This window comes from Chenopodium album, chromosome 20 (genome assembly GCF_948465745.1).
Source record: "Chenopodium album chromosome 20, dcCheAlbu1.1, whole genome shotgun sequence".
Lineage (NCBI taxonomy): Eukaryota > Viridiplantae > Streptophyta > Magnoliopsida > Caryophyllales > Amaranthaceae > Chenopodium > Chenopodium album.
The window spans coordinates 26,002,094-26,029,148 of NC_137853.1; the positions used below are offsets into that span (position 1 = coordinate 26,002,094).

The following is a 27,055-nucleotide window of genomic DNA, read 5'->3' on the forward strand; positions in this document are numbered from 1 at the left end:
GGTTAAGGAAGAACCAGCGGTGAGGAAGAAGACTAAAAAATGTGATTGTCCAGTTATGATGTATGGGCAAGGTAATGATGAAGGTGGTTGGATGATAAAGAAGGTTGTGAATGAGCATAATCATGTAGCGAGTCTCAAGATGTCCAAACACATAGCAATGTATGGGAAGGAGAATATTACAAAGCACTTGGAGTATAGGATTGAAAATGATCATGGATCCGGTGCTCCAATTAGGTAGATTTACAACAATATGGCAAGCCAAAGAAATGGTGTTGCCAATATGGGATTCACTAAGAAAGATATGCACAACTTGGTGAATAGAAAGAGGAGGTTGAAGTTAAAAAATTGTGATGCCTCGGCTATGTTGGACTATTTTGATAGGATGAGTGTCGATAATCAATTATTTTTTTTTTTCATATGCACCATCTTGATGAGAAGGGGAGGTTGAAAGACATAATGTGGGTTGATGCTCAGAGTAGGTAGGCCTTAAAACTAATTTGGGGATGTCGTATGTTTTGATTTAACGTACCTAACAAATCAGTACAAACTTCCTTTTTCGAATTTTGTAGGGGTTAATCACCATGGTCAGACTATGATTCTTGGTTGTGCCTTGGTTTCTCATGAGAATGCCGAGACCTTTGAGTGGTTATTCAAGACTTGGATGTCATGCATGAGAGGTAAGGCTCCGGCAGCGATTATGATAGATCAGTGTGCAGCTATGAGGAAGGCCATTAGTGCCGTTTTTCCCATGCCTTAAACACGGCATCGGTGGTGTATGTGGCATATTATGAAGAAGTTTGGGCTAAAACTTGGCGGTTTGTCTAACTATCAGGATGTGAAAGAGGAGTTGCAAAATGTGATCTACAACAGCATTACCCCAAACGAGTTTGTTGAGTCTTGGTGGGAAGTGGTGAAAAAGTATAAGCTCAAACAATATGAATGCTATAAATGGCTTGAAGGTCAGTAATTTGGTAGTATTGCAAGCTTTATTCCTTATGTTTTGGTAAGATTTTGATTATCTCTTCCATCTTTCTCTCATGTTTTTGTTCTGTATGTTTTATTTTTGTTCTGTATGTTCTACCATCCAACCCTTTGTTCTTCCTCATGTTTTTTTAATTATGATTATCTTTCCCTCATGTTTCTAGTTTTGTGTGTTCTAGTTCATGGTTTTATACCATCATGGTCTTGGATGGTATTGTGTGGCAGCACAGAAAGAATAGAACCATCTTGGGGTTTGATGGTACTGAATTTAATAATGATGGTACTCCAACCTACCATGTTGTTGTTGTTGGGGTTTGGTGAGTCCGACTCACCGCGGAAGTAAACCCAAAACCAAGAACGCACTCGCAATAAATAAAACCATGAACATAATTAAATTAATCACAAGATTAAATTAAGCTAATTACCTTTGACGCGTGCTTCGCTCCAAATGAGCTCTTACTTTAAAGCTTCAAGTCCCGCTCGCACGGAGACCTCCAACGAAGTCCACCCGCACCAACAAAACCGACTAGGTCCAATGTCTTGGAGTTAGCAAGACCCGACCAACAAAACCCGAGTAATAATATTGAGTTCAAAGGTTTTCACTAATTGTGATGCCTTTTTCAACTCTTACTCAAGCATCTTTCCCAATGCCCATACATGGGTATTTATAGGAAATGATGGGAGTATCATTTGCTCTCCCATCAATGTGGGATACTTTGATTTTTCCATTTTATTTTAAAGCTAAAATAAAATTAATAATTAAGCTAGTAATAAATCAACAAGTGGCAAGCTCATGTGAGTGGTTAGGTGAGGACCATTTGGAGAAGGGGGGGACCAAACTTGCTCCCCACTCCCTCTCCCATAGCCGGCCAACACACTCCCCACACACTCAAGGACCACAAGCCACATGGCACCCACCCTTGGGCACCAAGGCAGCCAAGGTGGGCTGCCATGTGGTGCGGCAGCCACGCACAGCAAGCCCAGCAAGCATGCGGGCTGCTGCTGCTGCTGGCCAGCATGCCCCGCATGCTTGTGCGGGCTGCTGCTGCTGGCCTTGTGCCTCGGCCAGCACTGCTAGGCCTAGCAGCAGCGGGCTGGCGTGCCTAGCATGCTAGCATGGGTGCGCTAGCACGCACCAGCCAGCCTAGGCTCGGCTTGGTGCGCATGCTAGCCACCATGCTAGGCCATACGCCCTTAGCACTCGGTTTGCTATGGCATTCCGATGCTAGGGGTATTTTGGTCTTTTGTTGATTTATTACTATTTCTCGTCTCGTCTTTCACTATTTTTCGACTCGACTTCCGACGCTCGGTTTCGACGCTCTAAGCTCGAATTTCCGACGTCTAAATAAATATTACTCGGTTGACTCATTAATTCCTTCCGAATTAATTCGTCGATTCGGTTTGTTGAATGCTTGGGTGTGACCCGAAGGGTTCAGTCAAGATTAAGCTGTAACATTAATTATCCATTAATATTACTGATCGGAAGCGGCCTCCACCCAGGCATTCCGATCACTTGACCTTACTGAATATATTAGCTTTCTAATAATTCTGAACCCGCTAACGGAATAATACACTTGTTCGAAGGACACCATTCCTTTCAATCTCCCACTTGTCCTTCCGGACAAGTGCTCATTTTGTGTACAGCCCTTTCCTATGTCGCTTAATGTCTCTTCATGAACTATAAGGTAAGATTTATCTTGTCATCCTTATTACGTCTAGAAGTGTTTCCCGATTCCGAGTCCGACTGTCAATAAACAGATGATTTCTAAAATCCATCCGAGCACGGCCATGCATTTTACAGTCTCGCTCTACGAGAGGCCTTGTATACAACAAAGACATCTTCCCTATTTTACTAGGGGGACATTCCCAGTCTTGTAATGTAGCTCCTCTTACTGAGAGGACCTAGCCGCCCGAGTGTTGCCGTTATAATCCCCTATTACGGCAGACGTTTGACAACATCAAAGCGAACTAATACTCAAACAAGAGAACTCCCACTACTCATGGTCGAGGAAATAGGTTCCGATAGCCATAATGAGAAGTATACTTATGACAAAATTTTAAATTTTTTAAAGTATTCTCATAGGTCGATCCAGTATGGTTCTAAACCAATACCTGTGCAAATGATTTATGACAATCATGTCCTCGTAGCACATGAAACGGTGCTATAAATCAGACTACACACTAATCTCAAATGGTCATTAATCGTCCATCGTTTAAATGACCTTGATTAGGGATAATTTTCGATTATAATATTCAATGTTCACTTAATAGGTGTTTCCTTACCAAGACTGGTCTTGATACCCTATTTTGAATATTCTCAGAATCGAATGGACTCATTATTTAATCCTAAACCACAATTAAATAGCATAATGGAGTAATAAAATGTTGCATGAAATTTTATATTACTCCTAAACATGAATGGTTTTCCTTAGTGTCTTACATTAACTTTTCTCAAAATTAACTAAAAACACTAAACAAGGAAATCAAAGCCAGTCTCCAACATGCTTGATTCCCATTGCCTCAACGTGCTTGTTGTGCTTCACTTGAGGCAAAGGTTTAGTAAGTGGATCGGCTACATTGTCATCCGTTCCAACTTTGCTAATTCTGATTTCACCCTCTGATTTCCATTCTCGAATCATGTGAAATCGCCGCTTGACATGTTTGACCTTCTGATGTTCTCTAGGTTCTCTGGCCTAAGCAATAGCTCCATTGTTGTCACAATAGAGGGCTATTGGACCCTTTATAGAGGGTACAACATCAAGTTCGCCAACGAACTTACGAATCCAAACAGCCTCCTTAGCTGCTTCAGCAGCTGCCAAGTATTCGGCTTTAGTTGTAGAATCTGCAGTTGTACTCTGCTTTGCGCTCTTCCAACTAAACGCCCCTCCATTTAGACAGAACACATATCCAGATTGCGATTTGAAATCGTCTCTGTCTGTCTGGAAGCTTGCGTCGGTATAACCTTCCACAACCAAATCCTTTGTGCCACCATACACCAGGAATTTATCCTTGTTCCTTTACAGGTACTTTAGGATATTTTTGGCCGCAGTCCAATGCGCCTCTCCTGGGTCTGATTGGTAACGGCTCGTAGCACTCAAGGCATACGACACATCTGGCCTAGTACATATCATGGCATACATGATAGATCCAATAAGCGAAGCATATGGAATCTGATTCATTCTTTCCCGCTCATCAGGTGTCTGTGGACACTGCTTCTTGCTTAGGGTTTGACGTGGGGAAAACTATGTCGTTGAACTAATCCTCCCAACGGTCAAACAAATTTATAATCACTCAACTACCTAAATACAAGTATAGAGGTAAGTCAAGGGTCGAACCACTAGGAACGGTTATGTTCAAGTATTTCTAATTAACGCCTAAGCTAGGTCGAAGTCTAAGGTGAAAGGTAGCGCTATTCTACTTCCTAAATCAAGAATCAAACAAATGAAACACTAGGGAATGGGGATCAACATGCATTCATGATAACCAAGCTAATTAGGGAGTCAAGCAATCCAAGTAATGCAAAGACAAATAGTAGGAGCAATTAGGGGCATTCAACTAATCATCCTCACACTCTCTAACATAGATTTCTCTAGTGCTAAACAATATGAAGAAACATAATCAAATACTCAACTAATTATGATCAAATCGATATCAAGTGGTCATGTCAATCAATTCAATCATGCAATCAATGCTAGCAATCATGGTTAGCTACTCCAATCAAACTTATGCAACATGCAAACCTCTATGAATCAATTTAATCACAACACAAGAACTACTCAAATTCCCAAATCAATCTCAATCCATCAATCACACATGTTTACCCACACCCTAGCAAGTAGACTACTCAAGAAACATCATCATCAAATCTACTATCAACTATAGAGAACAAGAATCAACAAAATATCAAGAACAATTACTTTAATCAAACATCAAATATCAAAATCAAACCAAACAAACATCAAATTAAACAAAGCAATTGAATGAGATAGAGTTTAGAAATGCTCATTGATAATTAAGATGATCTCCAACACAATTGTCACACTTGCATCTTCAATCTCTCAATCACCATTGAAATTCTTCACTTTCTCTCTCTAAAACTACTCCTAAGCTAGCCTAATCTAGAGAGAGAAGCTCTCAACCTAAGAGAGAGAAAACTAAGCTAAAACTAAAGAATTACATGAATGAAGAATAAAGAAAACCAAAAACTATATAAACAAAAGGAGAAAAGAAGCTTAAAATCGTAAAACCCAGAAACCCGCGCCCGCGGAGAGCTCGGCCGCGCCCGCGGAGAAGAACGGACACCCCGATAGCCGCGCCCGCGGCCCAAGCCCGCGCCCGCGGGGCCAAGGCCCGCGCCCTCGGGGAGCCCTCGGGACAACCGCGGGTGCTTACTGCCCAAATACGGCAGTTTTGGAGCAGCAGCAACCCCGCGCCCGCGGGTACTGTAGCCCGCGCCCGCGGCAGTTTTCCTGGGCCAACTTCAGAAGGCTGTAACTTCTGATCTAGGAATCGTATGAGGGCGTGCGACCTATCATTGGAAAGATCTTTAAGTCTAGTTTCCAACCCAATTTGAATCACGTCAATCCGATTTGTAGAACTTAAGATATGGATGAAACAATGCACAAAGGTCATATTTGAAACTTTGCAATCCTTCGTTTTCCTTTGTTTCAAACTCAAATTCAATTCCGAAAAGTGCATATTGATGCTAGAGGGTTCTATTTTCAATTTCCATGCATATAGCCCGCGACATACCTACAAACAACACAAAGAAACGGAGAAGCGAGAGAAATAGCCGAGAAATGAACAAAATGATAAGAAAACCATTAGAAGCATGCATTTCTCTAAACTAACACAAAATAACCCAAATCGAGCATTATTCTCTATAAACACGACACAAACGACTAAAAATGAACATAGAAATATAAAGAAAACATAGCCTAAAGGTGCCATAAATGGCACGGATCAGGGTTATGCCATGTGACATTGGCAGGTGACCTCTTTTGGCCTCCTCCATGCCAAATCGAGCAAGTACCTTATCAATATAAGTACTTTGACTCAATCCAATCATCCTTTTCGATCTATCCCTATAGATCTTGATGCCTAGTATGTACTGAGCCCCTCCCAAGTCTTTCATTGCGAAGCACTTTCCAAGCCAGGCCTTTACAGACTCTAACAACGGAATGCTGTTTCCAATGAGCAATATGTCATCGACATATAAGACTAGGAAGGCGATGTCACTCCCACTGACCTTCTTGTAAACACAAGATTCATCTGGATTCTTGATAAAACCAAACTTACTGATGGCTTCATCGAAACGCAGATTCCAACTTCTGCTTGCTTGCTTTAATCCATAAATGGACTTCTTAAGCTTACATACTTTCCCAGCATTGTTTTGGTCGACAAAACCTTCGGGCTGTGTCATATACACAGTTTCTTCCAAATAACCATTAAGGAAGGCGGTTTTGACGTCCATCTGCCATATTTCATAGTCGTAATATGCAGCAATCGCTAGGAGGATCCGAACGGATTTAAGCATTGCAACTGGTGAAAAGGTTTCATCGTAATCAATACCATGAACTTGTCTGTAACCTTTTGCCTCCAATCTAGCTTTGTAAATGAATACATTTCCATCTTTGTCGATTTTCAACTTGAAAATCCACTTACATCCGATCGGTATATAACCTTCGGGTAAGTCAACCAAGTCCCAGACTTGATTTTCAAACATGGAATCCATTTCAGATCTCATGGCCTCTTGCCATTTAGCAGAGTCGGTGCTTGCCATCGCTTGCTTGTAGGTTGCCGGTTCATCTCCATCCATAATCAGGATAACCTGATTCTCGGTTAATACTAAACCAAGATATCTATCAGGTTGAGATCTCGGCCTTAGAGACCTACGTAGGGTAATGGATTGAGCATTTGCATTGTCGGTTCGACTTTGCACATTTTGATCATTTTGACCTTCGTCAACAGATGCTGTTTGAGCACTTTGACTGTCATTATGATTTTGTTGCTCATCCTCACGAACTTCGTCGAGTTCGATTTTCCTCCCACTTGTCATTTTGGAAAGGTGCTCCTTCTCCAAAAAGACACCATCGCGAGCAACAAACACTTTGTTCTCCGATTTGTTGTAGAAGTAATACCCTTTGGTTTCTTTTGGGTAGCCCACAAAGTAAACCTTGTCAGATTTGGGATGAAGTTTGTCAGAGATCAATTTCTTGACATATGCTTCGCATCCCCATATCTTTAGAAAAGATAACCTAGGAGGTTACTTCGTCCATAATTCATATGGAGTCTTTTCTACAGCTTTTGATGGAGCATGGTTCAGTGTTAGTGCCGCAGTTAAAAGTGCGTGTCCCCAGAAAGAGATAGGAAGATCACTAAGACCCATTGTTGATCGTACCATGTCTAACAAGGTCCGATTTCTCCTTTCGGATACTCCGTTCCATTGCGGAGTTCCTGGAGGTGTCAATTCTGAAAGTATACCCTTTTCTTTCAGATGGTCATCGAATTCTTGGCTCAAGTATTCACCACCTCGATCCGATCGAAGGGCTTTGATTTTCTTGCCAAGCTGATTTTCAACTTCACTCTGAAATTCTTTGAACTTTTCAAATGATTCAGATTTGTGCGACATGAGGTAGACATAGCCATATCTACTATAGTCGTCTGTGAAAGTGATGAAATATCGATGTCCATTTCTTGTGGTTGAGCTCATTGGTCCACATACATCGGTATGTATAAGACCCAATAAGTCACTTGCCCTTTCTCCCAACTTGGAGAATGGCTGTTTAATCACCTTGCCTAATAGACATCCTTCGCAATTCTCAAACGATTCTAAATCGAAAGAGTCAAGAACACCTTCTTGTAGAAGTTTCTTGATGCGTTTGATGTTAATGTGGCCAAGACGACAATGCCACAAGTAAGTCTGATTTGACTCCATGGTCTTAGCTCTTTTGGTATCATTATAAACAATTTTTCCAAATACACAAACGTGTCATTCCATAAATATAAACAAGATAATATATCTTGTGATCAAGTTTACAATGACGTCCAACGCCACAAGATCAAAATATGGTAGATAAAACTAAACAAGTTTTAAATCTAGACAAAATATGAGGTTACAAGTTTTCTTTGAAAGATTATCTTCTTCTTCCACTTGTACTCATATCCACTTGAAAAGCATCGCTCACTTTGTTCCTGAAATAGGAGCATATAGTGAGCCAATTTTTCCGGTATCTAATACCTCATAAATTGCTTATGTTCAAGTGTAAAGATGATACCTGAGATCGAGGTTACTTTTCCTTTCGCCTCATCTGCTAGATACATGCTACATTCTCTTTTGTAGTGTCCGGGTCTACTACAATAGAAGCAGCGCATCTTAGCTTTGTTCTTGAACTCCTTCTTCTTTGGTCTCAGGGCAACCTTAGCCTTCTTGCAAGAATAGGTTTTCTGGAGCTCTTGAATAACTTCCATCAAGGAAAGTTTGTTCCGCTTGGCCGTAAGTCGCATCTTTAATGCAACATACCCCGAGTGAAGTGAGCTTAGTAGCATGAGAGCTGCTTGCTCATCTTCCACTGGTTTGCCAATTAGCTCCAGATGGGTGAATAGCCTTGTCATGCTGAGCACATGAGCTTGAAGTGGCATCCCGGGTCTAAGTCTTGCATTATAGACCTTAGCCCATACTTCTTGTCTCTCTTTGATGAGACATCCATCTTGCGGTGGCTTGATCCTCATGTTCGAGAGTGACCTAGTCACATCTTCCACAAGTCCATCATAGTTGCCTCTGGCACTCTTGGTGACTCTCAAATTGACTACGTCTTCTAGAGCTTTGAGCATCATGTCCGGAAAATAGTTGGAGAACTTCTCCTTCCATTGTACCGGGATGGAGTTTGCCATGAGTCTGGAAACTCTTTTGCAATCCTCACTCCATTCCTCATGTGCCTCATCACTCATAATCCCCTTTGAGTAGAAACTCGGGATTTGAGTGTCCAGAATGTGCTCTAGGTAGCAATTTCGGAGGGTCTTTCGGAGTTCCTCTTCCCATTCCTTAAAGTTTACCAAGTTCAGAGAAATTGGCAACTTTTCGGGCAATTCCGGGAGCATAAGGTCGATGTTATTAGTTGAAGACATGATTCTACAATTGAAAGAATTTTAAAATGAAAAACCATTCATTATACTTAAATAAGATTGAAATCATGCATTATAATTAAACTTATTTAAAACGTCTTATTCACACATTAAAGATTGTCCCCAATTTTGGTGAGAATAAGTCGATTCCAAGATCCAAAGAAACAAAGAGTGGTTAAGCATGCTTTGGCTTGTCTTAACACTCAATCTCCTAAGGTAAGCAACGCTTTGCTAATGGCTCCAAGCCATTCTTGGTTGAATAAATCGTCGCATCCCATGCTCTCTAAACAATTTATTCACTTTGCCACGACATGTTAGGACTCCATCACTCATATCGTTGAGTATAACCAAAACCACTTGCATACCTAGTATGCCTTACGTTCCTTGGAGAAGTAGTGATGCCTCGCTTTGGCGTAGCCCACCACTACCCTCGTTCGGTTGGTAAGTGTGTTTTGGAATGGCAAGTTTTACTCAATTTTAAGGGACCTAGGGTTTCTATGTTGGTTGATTTAAGTGAACTTAATTAATCATCTCAACATTTGAAATCCTAACCATGCATCTAACATATAATTCATATATATAAACATAAATATATATCGAAAACATAAATAGAGATGCATTTGGCAACTAGCATGACCCCTTGAGATCTTCAAGTTTTTAAAAGGTCTTCTTTTGCAACTTTATGGCTTCGTCTTCTAAGAACCCCATCTTCAAGACTTGACCAAATAATATAATTGCTAGTGACTACGATTAGAACTAATCTAAATATTAAGGTACAAAAATACTCAACGGTTCGCAGACCGTATTTAGATTTACAAAAATACATCACGGATCACAGTCCGTATTTTCTATCCTAATCGGGCCCCACTAGTTGCCATTTCATAAAACCTGTGAGAGAATTTTACATTCCATTCATCCATTCACTATCTGTGAATGGCCCATGCATTTTACAACGATCAAACAAGTAACAATGCATAAAACCGCGCGCGAACTAGTAATTAATCTAGGTGGTTAATTCAATTAACACGCCTAATTAAATTAGTCAAAGTTGTTTTATCCGGTTATGGTAATGACTAAGATACGCTCCCACTAAATTCCGCATCCAAACTTAATTAATCCAATTAATTAAGTCGGTGAACCCAAATATTTGTCAAAATTAATTTTGCAAATGTCGCTCATAAACCCGAGGCCTAGCCTCCAAAATTTTAATTAAATAAACAAAATAATTAAAATAATTAAAACGACAAGTTAAGCAAAATTACGTATTCCATAATGTCTAAGTGCCTAGCACTAAGACTTGGAACCCAAAATTACCCTTATTTACTTATTAAGCAATGCTAAAATTAACCTTAAAAAATAGCATCGACTTAATAACCCGGGGTTATTATGCTAATTATTGAATCGTACATACCGTACAACAAGCTCGTAGCATAACCATCGGCACCCCGCAACACCAAGCATGCCCATGGGCTGCTTGTGATCGCACACGCCACGCCCAGCCAAGCCAAGCGTGGCAGCAAGCACAGCGCGCACAGCACTATGCTGCTGCTGCGCCATGCTGCTGCTCGTTGCTGGCTGGTGCGGGGTGTGGCTGGCAGCGAGCAGCAGCCCCACTCCCTTCCTCGCACACACAGCACCACGCTCCTAAGCACGAGGCACCCAGCAGCCTCGGCAGCCACATATGGGTTGCGTGAGCAGCCCAGCTGGCCGAGAGCTAGCTTGGGGCTCTTAGGCCTCGTGTTGCGTGCTAATGCTTCGAAAATTATCGAATTTTGCGTGTGACATTATAAATCAATTCTAAATTAATTTTAGAATCAATTTTTGAGGAAAAATGAAAAATAACAAGTCCAACTTAAATAATTCATCCAAAGCAATTAACCAAATTTATTACCAAGAATCATTTCTTTAATAAAATTGGTCTAACTTGGTGTAACAAAAATAATTAGGGCATTTCTCACTATTAATTTAATCACTTTAAATTAATCTTGAGATTTTGACAAAATAAAAGGGAGTTGGAAAAATGAACTTAAGTTCAATAAAGACTCCAACTTTGATACTTGTGACTTCATGAAAAATTATATCTTCCAATATGAAGATAAACTAATTTTTATCAAAAGTTTTAAACTTTATGATTCCAATCAACTAAAAAATGATTAAATCAACAAAGTTTAACCAAAATTCATGGAATTTAGTAACTCAAAGTTTCAATCATTTATCATAAGTAAAGATTGAATCTTTAATACTTGGAAGCATCAAAGAACAACTATTTCACACTCAATGCAATTAATTTGCAATTATGTGAAAAATAAAACCAAACTTTCAAGCACCAATTACTACCAAGTAATCATGCTTAAAGTGGTCTATAATTGCATATAAAATAAGGAAAGAACCATATACATAACCACCATAAATATGCAATCAATTTTCAAGGTTAGAAAGACTTAAAATTTTTCGTCAAAACGAAAAATCCCTCGAAAAATGCATTTCTGGTCGTTTTTTGGCTAAAAACCGAGCCCTACAAGGGTAAAACCATTTCCAGAACACCTTTTCCACCCAAAATTCACTATTTTTGGGTCGAAATCTGAGTTCAGGGCTGAAGATAGCTCAAATACGAGGTAAAAAATAGGAAAAACGAGTTACTAATATAATTAGCAACTTAAAACCAGAAAAAATAAGCCATAATAACACCTTGAAAATATCATGATTTTAAAAATAAACGAGCGAGGCTCTGATACCACTGTTGGGGTTTGGTGAGTCCGACTCACCGCGGAAGTAAACCCAAAACCAAGAACGCACTCGCAATAAATAAAACCATGAACATAATTAAATTAATCACAAGATTAAATTAAGCTAATTACCTTTGACGCGTGCTTCGCTCCAAATGAGCTCTTACTTGAAAGCTTCAAGTCCCGCTCGCACGGAGACCTCCAACGAAGTCCACCCGCACCAACAAAATCGACTAGGTCCAATGTCTTGGAGTTAGCAAGACCCGACCAACAAAACCCGAGTAATAATATTGAGTTCAAAGGTTTTCACTAATTGTGATGCCTTTTTCAACTCTTACTCAAGCATCTTTCCCAATGCCCATACATGGGTATTTATAGGAAATGATGGGAGTATCATTTGCTCTCCCATCAATGTGGGATACTTTGATTTTTCCATTTTATTTTAAAGCTAAAAAAAATTAATAATCAAGCTAGTAATAAATCAACAAGTGGCAAGCTCATCTGAGTGGTTAGGTGAGGACCATTTGGAGAAGGGGGGGACCAAACTTGCTCCCCACTCCCTCTCCCATAGCCGGCCAACACACTCCCCACACACTCAAGGACCACAAGCCACATGGCACCCACCCTTGGGCACCAAGGCAGCCAAGGTGGGCTGCCATGTGGTGCGGCAGCCACGCACAGCAAGCCCAGCAAGCATGCGGGCTGCTGCTGCTGCTGGCCAGCATGCCCCGCATGCTTGTGCGGGCTGCTGCTGCTGGCCTTGTGCCTCGGCCAGCACTGCTAGGCCTAGCAGCAGCGGGCTGGCGTGCCTAGCATGCTAGCATGGGTGCGCTAGCACGCACCAGCCAGCCTAGGCTCGGCTTGGTGCGCATGCTAGCCACCATGCTAGGCCATACGCCCTTAGCACTCGGTTTGCTAGGGCATTCCGATGCTAGGGGTATTTTGGTCTTTTGTTGATTTATTACTATTTCTCGTCTCGTCTTTCACTATTTTTCGACTCGACTTCCGACGCTCGGTTTCGACGCTCTAAGCTCGAATTTCCGACGTCTAAATAAATATTACTCGGTTGACTCATTAATTCCTTCCGAATTAATTCGTCGATTCGGTTTGTTGAATGCTTGGGTGTGACCCGAAGGGTTCAGTCAAGATTAAGCTGTAACATTAATTATCCATTAATATTACTGATCGGAAGCGGCCTCCACCCAGGCATTCCGATCACTTGACCTTACTGAATATATTAGCTTTCTAATAATTCTGAACCCGCTAACGGAATAATACACTTGTTCGAAGGACACCATTCCTTTCAGTTGTGAATGGTATTGTATTAGTCAATTTTATGTTGCAAAGTTGATTTGAAAGTATACTTAGTAAAATTCAACCTTTTTGTTGTTAGGCTTGTTTGAGGAAAGAGAGATATGGATTCCTTGCTATGTTAAGGATGACTTTTGGGCAGGAATGCAAACAACTCAAAGTGTTGAGAGCATCAATAGCTTTTTTGATGGGTATATTAGCAATTGTGAATTTGCTCCTAACTATTGCAAGGCCATGGAAAGCCGTGCAAGGGATGAGCAGGATGCGGACGCAAACTCAACTCAGTACGTAAGGCCTTTGCTGTCGGAATTCAGGTTGGAACACAAATTTCAAAAAGTGTATACGGATACAAAGTTTGTTGAGAAACAGAATCAGTGCAACCGAGTGGCATATGTGACCCTTGTTGGGCCAAAGAAGATGTTGTCACCTACTGATGAAGAGCTTGTTTTTTTAGATCGTGTTTGGATCTATTGCAAGAAAAAGAGGAGAGAAGTTCCCCTGTAAAATAAGGGGCAAAATAGGTTGAAGGAGTACACAGTCTTGCATAACAAGGAGAAAAAAGAGGCGTACTGTGATTGTCGGCACTTCGAATGGGATTGTTTGTAGACACATAATTAAAATATTAGAAATGGATGGTGTTACAGAGGTCTCTCCCATGTACATTCTAGATAGGTGGAGAAAGGATTTAACCAGGAAACATACCCTTACCAAAGTTGCTTACCATGCATCCAAAACGGAAGATGTGATGAGATATGATAAGTTGATGCTAGCTTTGGAACCTGTTGTTATGCGTGCTTCAGCATCCAAAGAAGCTGTAGAATTGTTGATGGAAATGATTCAGTCTATGAGCATAAAGGTTGATGAGCTACAAGTGTTGGCTCAAGGTTCAGGACAATGTTCATGTAGTGATGAAAGGCCTAGTGGTGAAATTGAGATGGTGCAACTGCCTATTCTCTCAACTCCAAATACTCCTAGCTCAGCTAATAAAGAGAGCTAATAAAGAGAGCACTGTACAACCAGCTAGAAGATATACCGAATTCTAACGTGAAAGATCCTGAACCTCGGGGGGTAATAACAGGGACAGACTAAGAGCTACTTGGTTTGTATCACCTGCAGAAAAAGGAAGTTCTAATAAGCAGGCGAAGACGGAATGAGGCAAGAAGAAATTAAACAAGTTACGGGAAAAGAGACTGATGTTGATAATGGGACTGTACATACGTTCAGCTTGCAAAATGAGGTAAATGTAGTGTGTTTGGTGTGGTCAGTTTGTGCTGATTAGATTATTGTTGCTTATTGCTGCGATTATGCTTGCGGGTTCCTTTTCCTAATATGTTTGGTGCTCAATATTTTCAACAACAAGTGTACCAGCAGCAAGTAATACTTTCTGATAATTGTTTACTTTTTTTTTTATGTTGAACAACAACAAGCCTTATAGTGGTGTCTTTGCTGCAAGGGCTAATATACAGTTGCTAGCAATGGGAATGGCCCCTCCTCAACGTTCAACAAAAGGTTTTTAGTAAGTGGAATTCACATGAACGAGCACACTGATGCAGTTAGGTACTTCACCAACAACGCGTACCATGGCCAACAACATTTCCCTCCTCCTTCTCAAGGTCATGTATTCAACAATGGGTTTCCCACTAACCCGTCCATCCATCATTTGCAACAGGATTCAAATCATTCAATAATCAACTGATTTGTACAATAAAATCAGTAGATGTACTATGTAATTATTGGTTAGATACAGTACTGTGTTCTGTTAAGAATTTTGTCTTAAAAAATTAACATATCAGTATGTGTGATAATTGTTTAGGGTAAAAATACCCCAAGTACGTGGCCCATTAAGAGGGCGACACGTGTCCCTATGAAAGGGCGACACATGTCCCTATGATAGGATGACACGTGTCAGTTGCCCTAAAAGAATATTTGAACACCAGCAACAGAAAAGGCCTTTATTACATCAGGCCTAAATCCCGAGAAAATCCTTGAAAGCCGAAAAACGGCGCCCCTTATGGCAAGTGGCGCTCTCTGATTGCGCAGTCAATCACGTCACGAAATTTTAGGGTACAAACCCTAAAGGGGCACATGTTCCCACCCCTATAAATACCCCAATCATTTATGATGGGAGGGGTGGATGGTGACATAACATAAAAAGAGCATTAAAGAGCTCCAACTGCTCTCTACTTTCTCTCTCTAAACTTTTCATTTCCCGATCGCTAACTTGATCGTAGGAGGCGAATATTCCGGTAAAGGAATATTCGTTATTTTGCAGGTGTCCCAGTCTCGTTGCCCGAAAAGCGTGACTTATATATGAGGAAACCACAAAATACCTCGAAACATTTGGCGCCGTCTGTAGGGATACTCGTCCGTTATGGCAATAGACGGTCAGACACCTAATACCGTTCATCGTCGAGGCGAGGACGGATTTGTAGAGGATTTACATACTACCATACATTCCACTCAGCCTTTGACTGCCTCATTTCATGATGCTGAACAACCTCCAGTTACTCCAGCCACCCTGATGGCCGAGCTCACCAAGCTTTGCCAAGAGTTGGACAGCCACCGTGCCTCGGTCTCTATAGGGAATATTTCAAGCACTATAACCCCAAGCTTGAACCCCACTGTGATCATACACTTAAGTATGGTGGCGTTCCAAAGGGAAGAAAGCTAGAGCAAAAGAGTCGCCAACAAGTTTTAGGAACTTGTAAACCAAAAACGATCCAGGAGATCGTCAACTCTATAAGGTCAAGAACCAAATAGGGTTCGGGGATGAGGGTACGAATCCAATCTACAAAAGAAAGGACCCGCCCTATAAAATAGGCCTCTACTTTATTCTGCTCGTATTCATTTGCGATTTTCGATTAACATGCAAACATTAGATTTAGCCCTAAACCTGTTTATCTATGTTGGTTGAATATTAATGCACAAATAAAACTATTATTGGCGATCACTTGAGTTAAAATCATATTAGCCTAAACCAAATTATTAATTATCTTGTTAATCGTGATTTCAAGTACAAATACCCTTTAAACAAGCATAAAAGATGTGATCAAGGAATGACAATAAAATATATCAAGAAACATAATAACAATCATTATCATAATAATAATAATAACAATCATGTTAATAAAGCTTAATACTAATAGCAAGATCCTAGGCATGATACTAACAAGATTAATAACAAGTCCTAGCATGTCACTAAGCATTAAAGATCAAAGCTTTAAACCTAACATGGTACTAACATGCTAACATGATATTAGAAATAATAAGAGGCACCCTAAACATGATTCTAGAAAGCATTAAATAACATCCTAACATGATATTAGGAATTAATCAAATCTAAGTATGCTTTATACAAGAATAGAGCAATGAGATTACATACTTTGAAGCCTCGTACCTCTTTCTAATAACAAAATACACAAGTTAGTAAACTTCAATGAAAATAATAAAATTAAGGAATTAAATAAGAATCAAATTATAGTTTAAACTAGATTTGGACCAAACCCTTAGAAAATATTAAACCTTGCACATCTAGGGCGAAGGCAACTTCGAACTTGGCTAGGTGATTCTAAATCTTGTGTATGCAGAATTGTGTTTAAAAGGGTTGGTTTAGAAAAAGAGAGAGAGAAAGAAAGAATATATTGCTCAAGAGAGAATAGAGAGAATTGATGATTGCGAATGAGAGTTGATGAATAAAAACGGAGGTCGAGGACCCTATTTATAAGAAAACAGTCCGGGAAATCATAGAATTTGATAAGAAATAAAACTCCACACTGTCGCTAACAAACCGACCTTGTCGCCAAAAATTCATCTTGTTGCTAGGCGACAGGGTTTGTCGCCAGTCGGCAGACTTGTCGTTTGGCGACAAAGATAGTTTTTACGGATTTTGTTTTTTCATATCTTTTGATCCAGAAGTCCAAATAAGTCATATAATATATCGTTAGAAAGCTCTTGAAGTTTAATTTCAAATGAAATTTGAATCAGATTAAAATCTTTCGTAGATAAAAAGATATGTCCGAAATAGTGAAAGGGTATCAGTTTTGGATAGAGTTTCGTATTCCTTTCATATCTTTTTCGTTATAGCTCGCATTTAATATTATAATATATCATTGGAAAGATAATTTCAAGGTCTATCCAACCATATAAAATTTGAATAAAAAATATGAGGCACAAAATAATATATGACTGTCTTTGAACATGTTTAAATTCGAATAGAATTAGGACTTTAAAAAAGGAAAGTTTCTATTTAAATTCAAACTCTATGATCTTATCTTTTCAAAAAAAGATAATTAAGATCTTTTAGAAACTTATAGAAGATTCTAATCAATCCTAATTAGTTTAGGAATAGGATTAAACCTTTGGACCCTTCTCATGATCATTGGGTCGTATGTAAAATCCGGTTTGGGCCCATTTTAGTATTTTGGCCATAACTTCCTCATTATTCATCGGAATTGGGCTTATAATATATCGTTGGAAAGGTCTTTTCAAACCCCATCAAATTACACTATTATTGGACCCTTATTATGGACCAAAATAAACTAGATTGGACGTTTTTATAAAATAGAGTGGGTTTTCGAAAAGAAAAAGAAGAGTTTTAATAAAAAACTAACCGCAACACTTGACTTTTCATACTTTCACCTCATCCGATTATGTTTCGACGTGACAGATATTCATGACTGGATTTGGTTTAGGGGAGACACAGATGGGTGTCTATAACCTTTAAAAACCAGAAGGGGGAGGAGGTGCTTCCAAGAAAACACACAATAAGACCAATGCAACTGATGCTGGTAATACCCCATTACGTCGTCCGCATGGAAGGTCTCCCCGAGTCCCACGGACCAATCTCTCTAGTCTATTGTCGAAAACACTGTCGGCTGGGGGGAGGAGCAGACAGCCGAAAAGAGGGGAGCCTGAGCCGTCACAGTGTTTCAAGGACGCAAGGGACTACATTCGGCACAAGCAAAGGGAGAGGGCCGCATATTTTGACACGACCTCTACCCCAACGATGCCGGATGAGTTCTCTAACCAATCTTTCTCCCAATATACCGACACGGCCGTCTCCAGCAGAAGCCAAGCTGCTCACACTATTACCCCTATTCCAATTCAGCCGTCACAATATCAGCCCCCTCAAGTTCTCAATGGGTTGATGCAGCCAAGTCCCCAGTTCTTCGGACAGTATGGGCCGTATGGCCAAGCGTTCGGCCAGGCTCCCTACCTGGCTGGACCGTTCGCGCAGCCTTAGCCTGTTGATTGGCAGATGCGCTTGTTGACTCTGGGAGATAAGCCGCCTCCGTTTTCGCAAGACATTCTAACATCCCCTTAACCAGCAAAGGTAAAGAGTATACTAGTGGGTGCCTATGATGGTACGGGCAACCCAAAGGAGCATATTACCACTAGGCGAAAAAAGGGGTTGGCCACCGGTTCAAAACCCCCCTTTGCCACCGGTTTTGAACTGGTGGCCAGTGGGGGGGTGGCAAAACCTAGCACAAAAGGCCACCGGTTCAAAATCGGTGGCAAATTATTTAATTGCCCCCGGTTAACCGGTGGTATTAATTAATTTGGCCACCGGTTAACCGGCGGCAATTTACCTTTGCCGCCTTTTTTTTTTGGAGGGATGGCAGGTAATTGCCACCGGTTGCATGGCTGAACCGGTGGCCATTGGAGTAATTTTTTTTTTCTTTTTTATCCCTGCAATAATTCCTGTAATTCCAGCTATATATTTCCTGCATGTAATTCCTGTATTGCTGCTATTATTTCTGCTGTAATATAATTATATATAACAAGATTTATAAATATATATTTAGACATTAATTATTAAAAACCAAATGCAATACAATAAATAAAGTATCATATACTACATAAGTACAAATTTGAACAATACTAACTTATTAACAATAAATAAAGTAGTCTAAAGTTTAATCAACAAAGTTTAAATTCAAAATGATGTAACATTTACAAATTGAAAGTGATGAAAGATGCCAACATGTCTCGTACTTCATTAAGGTCCTTGCTTGTTAACGGATCACCCTTTAGCACCTTGCAAAACTTGGAATATATAAACATTATTTTAGAATAAATTAGTTAAGTTAAACATGTGTAAATAAATATGCAAAAAATTAACTCACATAAAAAGAGAAACTTACTAAGTTTTAGGACGCATTTTTAAAAACATGTTTTCTACCTTGCCCATTTTCAACATTTTTTAACTAATGAGCTAGTTCTTCCTCATTACATGTCAATCATACTTAGTTTTAGGTGGCTAAGCATTTTAATAATCAACACAAAAAAGCAACATACTAAGTTTTAGGACGCATTGTGGTACTAAATTGCCTATATAAAGCCTAAAGGACTTCTACCTTGCCCATTTTCTACATTTTTTATCTAATGAGCTAGTTTTTTCTCATAACATGTCAATTATACTTAGTTTTAGGTGACAAAGATTTGAAATCACATAAAAGAGCAACTTACTAAGTTTTAGGACACATTTTGGTACTAAATGGCCTAAATAAGGCCTAAATTACTTCTACCTTGCCCATTTTGTACATTTTTTAAATAATGAGCTAGTTCTTTCTCATAACATGTCAATTATACTTAGTTTTAGGTGGAAAAGCTTTGAAATCACATAAAAAAATCAACTTACTAAGTTTTAGGAGGCATTTTGGTACTAAATGGCCTAAATAAGGCCATAATGACGTCTACCTTGCCCATTTTCTACATTTTTTAAATAATTAGCTAGTTATTTCTCATAACATGTCAATTACACTTAGTTATAGGTGGCTAAGCTTTAAAATCACATAAAAAAAACAACTTACTAAGTTTTAGGACGTATTGTGGTACTAAATGGCCTAAATAAGGCCTAAATGACTTCTACCTTGCCCATTTTCTACATTTTTTATCTAATGAGCTAGTTCTTTCTCATAACATGTTAATTATACTTAGTTTTTGGTGGCAAAACTTTGAAATCACATAAAAAGAGCAACTTACTAAGTTTTAGGACACATTTTGGTACTAAATAGCCTAAATAAGGCCTAAATGACTTCTACCTTGCCCATTTTGTACATTTTTTAAATAATGAGCTAGTTCTTTCTCATAACATGTAAATTATACTTAGTTTTAGGTTAAAAATCTTTGAAATCACATAAAAAAATCAACTTACTAAGTTTTAGGAGGCATTTTAGTACTAAATGGCCTAAATAAGGCCTAAATGACTTCTACCTTGCCCATTTTCTACATTTTTTAAGTAATGAGCTAGTTATTTCTCATAAGATGTCAATTACACTTAGTTTTAGGTGGCTAAGCTTTGAAATCACATAAAAAAAGCAACTTACTAAGTTTTAGGACGCATTTTGGTACTAAATGGCCTAAAGAAGGCCTAAATGACGTCTACCTTGCCCATTTTCTACATTTTTTAAATAATGAGCTAGTTATTTCTCATAACATGTCAATTACACTTAGTTTTAGGTGGCAAAGCTTTGAAAGCGTATAAAAAAAGCAACTTACTAAGTTTTAGGACGCATTTTGTTACTAAATGGCCTAAATAAGGCCTAAATGACGTCTACCTTGCCCATTTTGTACATTTTTTTATAATGAGCTAGTTATTTCTCATAACATGTCAATTACACTTAGTTTTAGGTGGCAAAGCTTTGAAAGCATAAAAAGAGCAACTTACTAAGTTTTAGGACACATTTTGGGTACTAAATGGCCTAAATAAGGCCTAAATGACTTTTACCTTGCCCATTTTGTACATTTTTTAAATAATGAGCTAGTTCTTTCTCATAACATGTCAATTATACTTAGGTTTAGGTGGCAAAGCTTTGAAATCACATAAAAAAGCAACTCACAAAGATTTAGGACGCACTTTGGTACTAAATGGCCTAAATTTGGCCTAAATGACTTCTACCTTGCCCATTTTGTACATTTTGTAACTAATGAGCTAGTTATTTCTCATAACATGTCAATTACACTTAGTTTTAGGTGGCTAAGCTTTGAAATCACATAAAAAGAGCAACTTACAAAGATTTAGGACGCATTTTGGTACTAAATGGCTTAAATAAAGCCTAAATGACTTCTATCTTGCCCATTTTCTACATTTTGTAACTAATGAGCTAGTTATTTCTCATAACATGTCAATTATACTTAGTTTTAGGTGGCTAAGCTTTGAAATCACAAAAAAAAAAAAAAACGCATTTTACTAGGTTTAAGGTCGTACCTCATCAAGATGTATGGTGTTGGTACAATGAGTCGCTATGTCAAACATGAATCTCATCACGTAAAATCCACAATCAACTCCATTATCTTGTTGTGGGCACTAGCATAGGAACAAATCAAATGAATCAAACATCACATAAAATCCACAATTGTTCGAGCAATGTTTATTAAGATAATCACAATATGATGTGGTATTACCGTAGGTGATTTCCATGTAGGACCATCTGGAGCACGACCATGTATTTTCTTCATAATACTATAGGAAAGTAAATTCAAATTTGATTGGTTTGACTACTAAATGAGTTAGCTTAAGATAATCACCACTAGGTAGCTATATTTACTTTTGTAGTACAGAGGCCACGAGGTACTTCTTTGTTGATTGAGCTGAATCAAGGTGAAAGATTGTGTTTTTAGCAGGACAAATCACCATGAGAAACCAATTATACCTACATAAATTCACAATTCACAAACAAATCAATAATTAGGGTACAAAATATATTTCAAATGTAGAAAGAATTGAATTACACATGGTTAAACATACTCCTCATAACATGGGGCGAATATGAACTCATCTCCCGCACGCATTGATTCCCTAATACTATGATTAACATAGTCTATCACCTCAGGGGAGTTGTTTAAGATTCTAGTCTCGGATGTCTGTTCGGGGCATAACCACCCAACTTTACCAGGGGAATTAGTGTCACTTAAGTGCTCCCGTAGTGCTCTACGTGCATGGACAATGAAAAATTGATTAACATATCAAGGATAAACAACACTAATATGAATTAACATATTCAATTTTAGTGCCATGTTCCCATACCTCATGAATATTTGAATGAGAGAAATGTTAAGGCTAGAACCTCCTAAAAATTCCTTCACATCTTGTTTGTTTAACCATGCACTTGCATCCTCATCATAGTGGAACATTGCCTTAGGTAGTGCAAATTCAATGGGATCGTCACTAGGCAAATGACTAATACGATTGTGTAGAAAAGTTAAGCCCTTAGTGAGCGATTGAAGGACATTGTCTCCAACAAGTGGGGTAGGTTGCATGGCTGAACCTTTCGAAGAATTCTTTTTTGACACTTGTTCACTCTTCGACCCTTGTTCACTCATCTTCTTTGTAGGTTGATCAACGCTTTTGGGCTTCTCCACCTTCCTTCGCTTTGAGGTGTGGCCTTTTTTCGAAATCTAATCAAACAAAGTAAATGGAGGATAAAAAATTCTAGGCCGGAGGTTAAGCTATACGAACGCAATAAACAAGGAGTTACCTGCCAAGGATGCACCGGCGGCCGAGGCAGCAGCTGCCGAGGCTGCAGCGGCCGTGGCAGCAGCTGCCCAGGCTGCAGCAGGCCACCCAGGGAGCAGCTGCCGAGGCTGCAGTGGCCTAGGCAGCAGCTGCCGAGGCTGCTGCAGCCCAGGCAGCACAAGTTTTTTTTTTTTTTTTTTTTTTTTGAAAAAAAAAACCGAATAATATCAAAAGGCATTCAGATTTGTTATTTAGCACATGTTAAAAAATTATTACCTCATTGATCAACCTTACCCAATCACGAGGCCATTGCACATAGCTACCTTTTGCTTGCCAAAGAAGAGTAATCCCATCATCCACTATAGGCACCGGTAGTTGGATGTTTTCGAACCCAGCTACGACAGAATTGATCCCGACCGCGTAATGTTGTGGCCAAAGCCCTTGGAAATGTACCGTTCCTTTCGTCGCTTGTGCACTACCATGCGCCACCAACTGCAACTCTTCACTATTTGATAGCCTCGGGGCTAGAAGTGTACACTCGGTGTCTACCTACATCATTTAACGAAATTCACTTGTAAAAGCAGAAATTATAAAAAAAAAACGGTCTATTCTTACACAATTGATCATCTAACGAAATTCACTATGTCAAAAGTAATAGATTATCCTAAATTCACCTCTAAATCTGGAAATTCATGGGGTGTTGGATCATCAAGCTCCCTCGAGTCCGCATGTGTGGGAGTAACAACCTGCAATAGTTATTCAAAAATGTCACATTTGATCTCACAAAACTCACTATGCCAACACTAATAGATGAAAAACTACCTCATGTATCTCATCTTCTCCATCTCTATCATCTTCTCCTTGTCCTTTTGGGTGGCTACTTGAGTCGACCGGTGTAGTCGAGGGGAACGGCAAGGGTAAGTTCATTTGCTTCACCCAAGCATTGAACTCACCTACTAACTCATTGCGTACTTGTTCCTTGATGGATGCCACCTTGGCATCCAAGTCCTCCGGTGAGTTAACACTTGCCCGAGATCTTCTCAATTTTGTGTATTCCGAACCCATGACTTTTTCCCATCCTAGCAACGTCCCTCCCATACCTACTACCCGGCCTGGATGGTAGGGCTTTCCCAAAGCCAAGGTGAACGGGTCTTTCTCTATAGTCGGGACCAGCTTGCCTTCAACAACTTCTGTAGTGTACTCAAGCTGTAGCATAAGAAAAAATGTCAACATGAATACATATAATGTTTTTAGATGGTAAAGTTATGCAAAAGTTTCAAATAGCTTACAAGTTTATCAGCCACTTTTTTTTCTGGTTCTTTGATGACCCATTTTCCGGTTTCCTTATCAAAGGAATGTAGAGAACAAATGAAATCGCCAGCACGACTAACCAACGTAGTGATCGTGGAGTCGGAGGGTTCTTTGGATGACCCAGGCAGCAAAGTAGGGTATATACCCTCCTTCAACCAAGTAGGCCTCTATTCACCAAATGTCTTGGCCCCCGTCTTATGAAGGTACTCCTTCTGCAATGCATTTGCCTTGTTTTGCTCTCGAAATTCCTACATAAATACAAATGTTAGAATCATTACTGCAAAAAGAGTCAATATATTATACAATTCTCATTAGATTTACTAGTTCTTACAATTGCTTCGGGTCTTGTTTTTTGAATAACAAATTCTTTCCACTCTTCCTCCGCCACTCTTGGCCATATTTTCCACGGTGGTTCTTGTTCCTCAACAACATCCTCATTTCCACCTTCACCACCCTTCTCCTTGGAAGCTTTCTTCTTGTGTTTCTTCTTCTTATAGATCCATCCATTGGTCAAATGGGTCTTGAAGCCTCTGAATCTCTCCGCTATTAAAGAATCAAACACCCTTCTCTTCTCAGGATCATTTGCAATATTAAACAGCTTCTGCAATCACAAATACAAGCAATTATTATGTTAAATTCACTAACAACTATTAAGTGAAAGTATTTGTAATTTTGTAAATGTGCATTGAAACAAAACACTTGCCCTGGTATCATCCCAAAATGTTTGAATCAAGCCTGGAGGTACTTGCCGCCAACCAAGTGTAATCGGGATTTTGCGCGCACACATGCCAACTTGGTTTGCATAATTCCGAATCCATTTGCCAGTAGGTCGTCCTCTTTTGTCATACTCCAGGACCATGGGACCGTTTGGCTTCCTAAAACTTGTTGTCGGACCCCTACCCTTTCTCTTAGCAGGAGCCTTTAACCCCCCTCCACCACCTGTGTTCAATTGCTCATGTCTTTGGCTATCAGTTTGAGGAGTAGTGTTCTCACCAACGACCTCAACAATTGTAGAATCAATAGGAGGCGCACGTTCAACTGACAATTCAAATTCTACAAGCCTCCGCTCAAAAGCATCTTGTTCCTGATCTTCTGGCTCACCCAAATCAGTCTCCTTGTTGACATCATATGGCTCGTCCTTGTCCTCATACTCACCATCATAGCCATCGTCATCATCCTCCAAATCCTCTAGTATTGGGTCATAATCGTCCTCCATGAGTTATAAAAACATGTCATTACAAACATAAAACGATTTTAGTTCCATAAAAGATAAAAATGTTGACATATAGGTCATACTACATGTTAGCATATAAAATAGGCAAGTAAGTTCACATATAGATCATTTTTATTCTATTTTCATCAAATTGACTTGTAAAAATAGGTAACTAAGTTCAGTACATGTTAGCATATTAAATAGGCAAGAACTTGTAAAAGTTTAGCAACTAAGTTAACACTTTCATTCATTTTTCCCAAAACTATTAATAAAATAACTTAACTTATGATTAAAAAATACTTTTAAATGCTTACAATCTCAAATTAACTGTTGTAGTACCTCATTCTAACATTCCTTCGTTGTGGTCTGACCGCATATAACTTGTTTGGTCGTCTATATCATTTGATGCAATAGGTCTAGGAACAGTGAAAGGTGCTGAATCATCAAACGCATCGTATTCTTCCTCATCCTCAACATCTCCAATGCCTAGGATTCTTCTTTTCCCAGCTAGCACAATGGACCATTTTGAATCGACTGGGTCAGTGACAAAGAACACTTGCTTAGCTTGAGATGCTAGGATGAACGGTTCCGAACTATCATTCAAGTGGCCAAGATCTACAAGAGTAAAGTCATCATACTTGACATTACGCCTGATATTATCAACCCACTTACACTTGAAAAGTGCAACCGTGAAGTTACAATAATCAAGCTCCCATATTTCTTGAATTCGACCGTAGTATGACAATTTTGCATCGACAGGTGATTTATTCTTTGCACTTGCAAACTTCCTTGACGATGCCACAAGCGTTACGCCACTGTTTTGGGTCGACGAAGATTTCAAATCCCGACCCTCTGTCCAAAAAGTGTACCCATTGATGTCATATCCCTCAAATGAGCGAACATCATCCCTAGGACCATAAGCAAGCCACCTTACTGTATCGGTGACACTATCATCCAAACGACTCATCACTCGTTCACTAAACCGACTCACAAACTTCTTATTATGCAACTGCATCAGTGCCCTTTCACCTTTCGATGGAAATTCATCACGCAAACTAGCCATGTGCTCATCTAAATATGGGTGAACATCTGCAACATGGTGCAACACATAAAGGTGTACTTGTAAGAACTGATCTCGATCAGGTGACATTCGTTTCGACCCAATTGTGCCATGACCATCTAGTATCCCTTCATGTCGAGAAGTAGGAAGACCAATAGGTTCAGCAACGGCTAAATAGTCGGCCACAAAATTACCAATCTCCTCACTCACGGTCCCTTGAATCATGCTTCCTTCCGGATGTGCCGGATTCCTTACTTTATCGTGCAATGTGCCCATGTGTCTTTCAAAAGGATAGCACCACCTTAGGAAAACTGGACCGCACAACTTAATCTCACGCACCAAATGTAGAATAAGATGGACCATTATGTCAAAAAATGAGGGTGGGAAATACATCTCAAATTTGCACAAAGTCACAACCACATCAATTTGCAAAGCATCAAGTGTACAAGGATCAAGCACTTTGCTACATATTATATTGAAAAACGAACATAAGCTTGTAATAGCTTCCCTCACGTGCTTCGGTAAAATACCACGAATTTCAATCGGTAGAAATACTTGCATCAACATGTGACAATCATGGGATTTCATACTTGTCAACTTCATTTCACCACTTAAGGATACAAATCTTTTCATGTTAGATGAGTACCAAGAGGGAACCTTAATGCCGTAAAGACATGCACAAAACATCCGCTTTTCTACCCTTGACAATGTGTAGCAAGCCGGTGGTGAATACTTCTTCTCAACCTTGCCTTGACCCTCATCATCTCTACTCTTTGAAGCATCCGCGGCCTTTCCCTTTCCCTTGCTCTTCCCCTTTCCTTTTTTCGAAACATTTACATTTTCTTATTCCGGTTCCTTTCCCTTTCTATCCT

General features: G+C 39.5%; 1 protein-coding gene across 1 annotated transcript; it reads left to right on the forward strand.

The window, feature by feature from the left end:
- The first annotated feature begins 787 nt into the window (after positions 1–787).
- Positions 788–13,646, forward strand: LOC145596934 (protein FAR1-RELATED SEQUENCE 6-like). The gene is made up of 2 exons (XM_081653126.1): positions 788–959; positions 13,225–13,646. The coding sequence occupies exons 1-2, from the start codon at positions 788–790 to the stop codon at positions 13,644–13,646; spliced, it is 594 nt and encodes a 197-aa protein (XP_081509252.1).
- Positions 13,647–27,055: the final 13,409 nt, after the last annotated feature.

What these genes read in the sequence shown, in the direction of transcription:
- LOC145596934 (XM_081653126.1), top strand. Translation starts at nt 788, where the DNA reads ATGAAGAAGTTTGGGCTAAAACTTGGCGGTTTGTCTAACTATCAGGAT. An exon ending in ATGCTATAAATGGCTTGAAG is followed by an intron (nt 960 to 13,224) that starts GTCAGTAATTTG and finishes TTTTGTTGTTAG; the next exon opens with GCTTGTTTGAGGAAAGAGAG.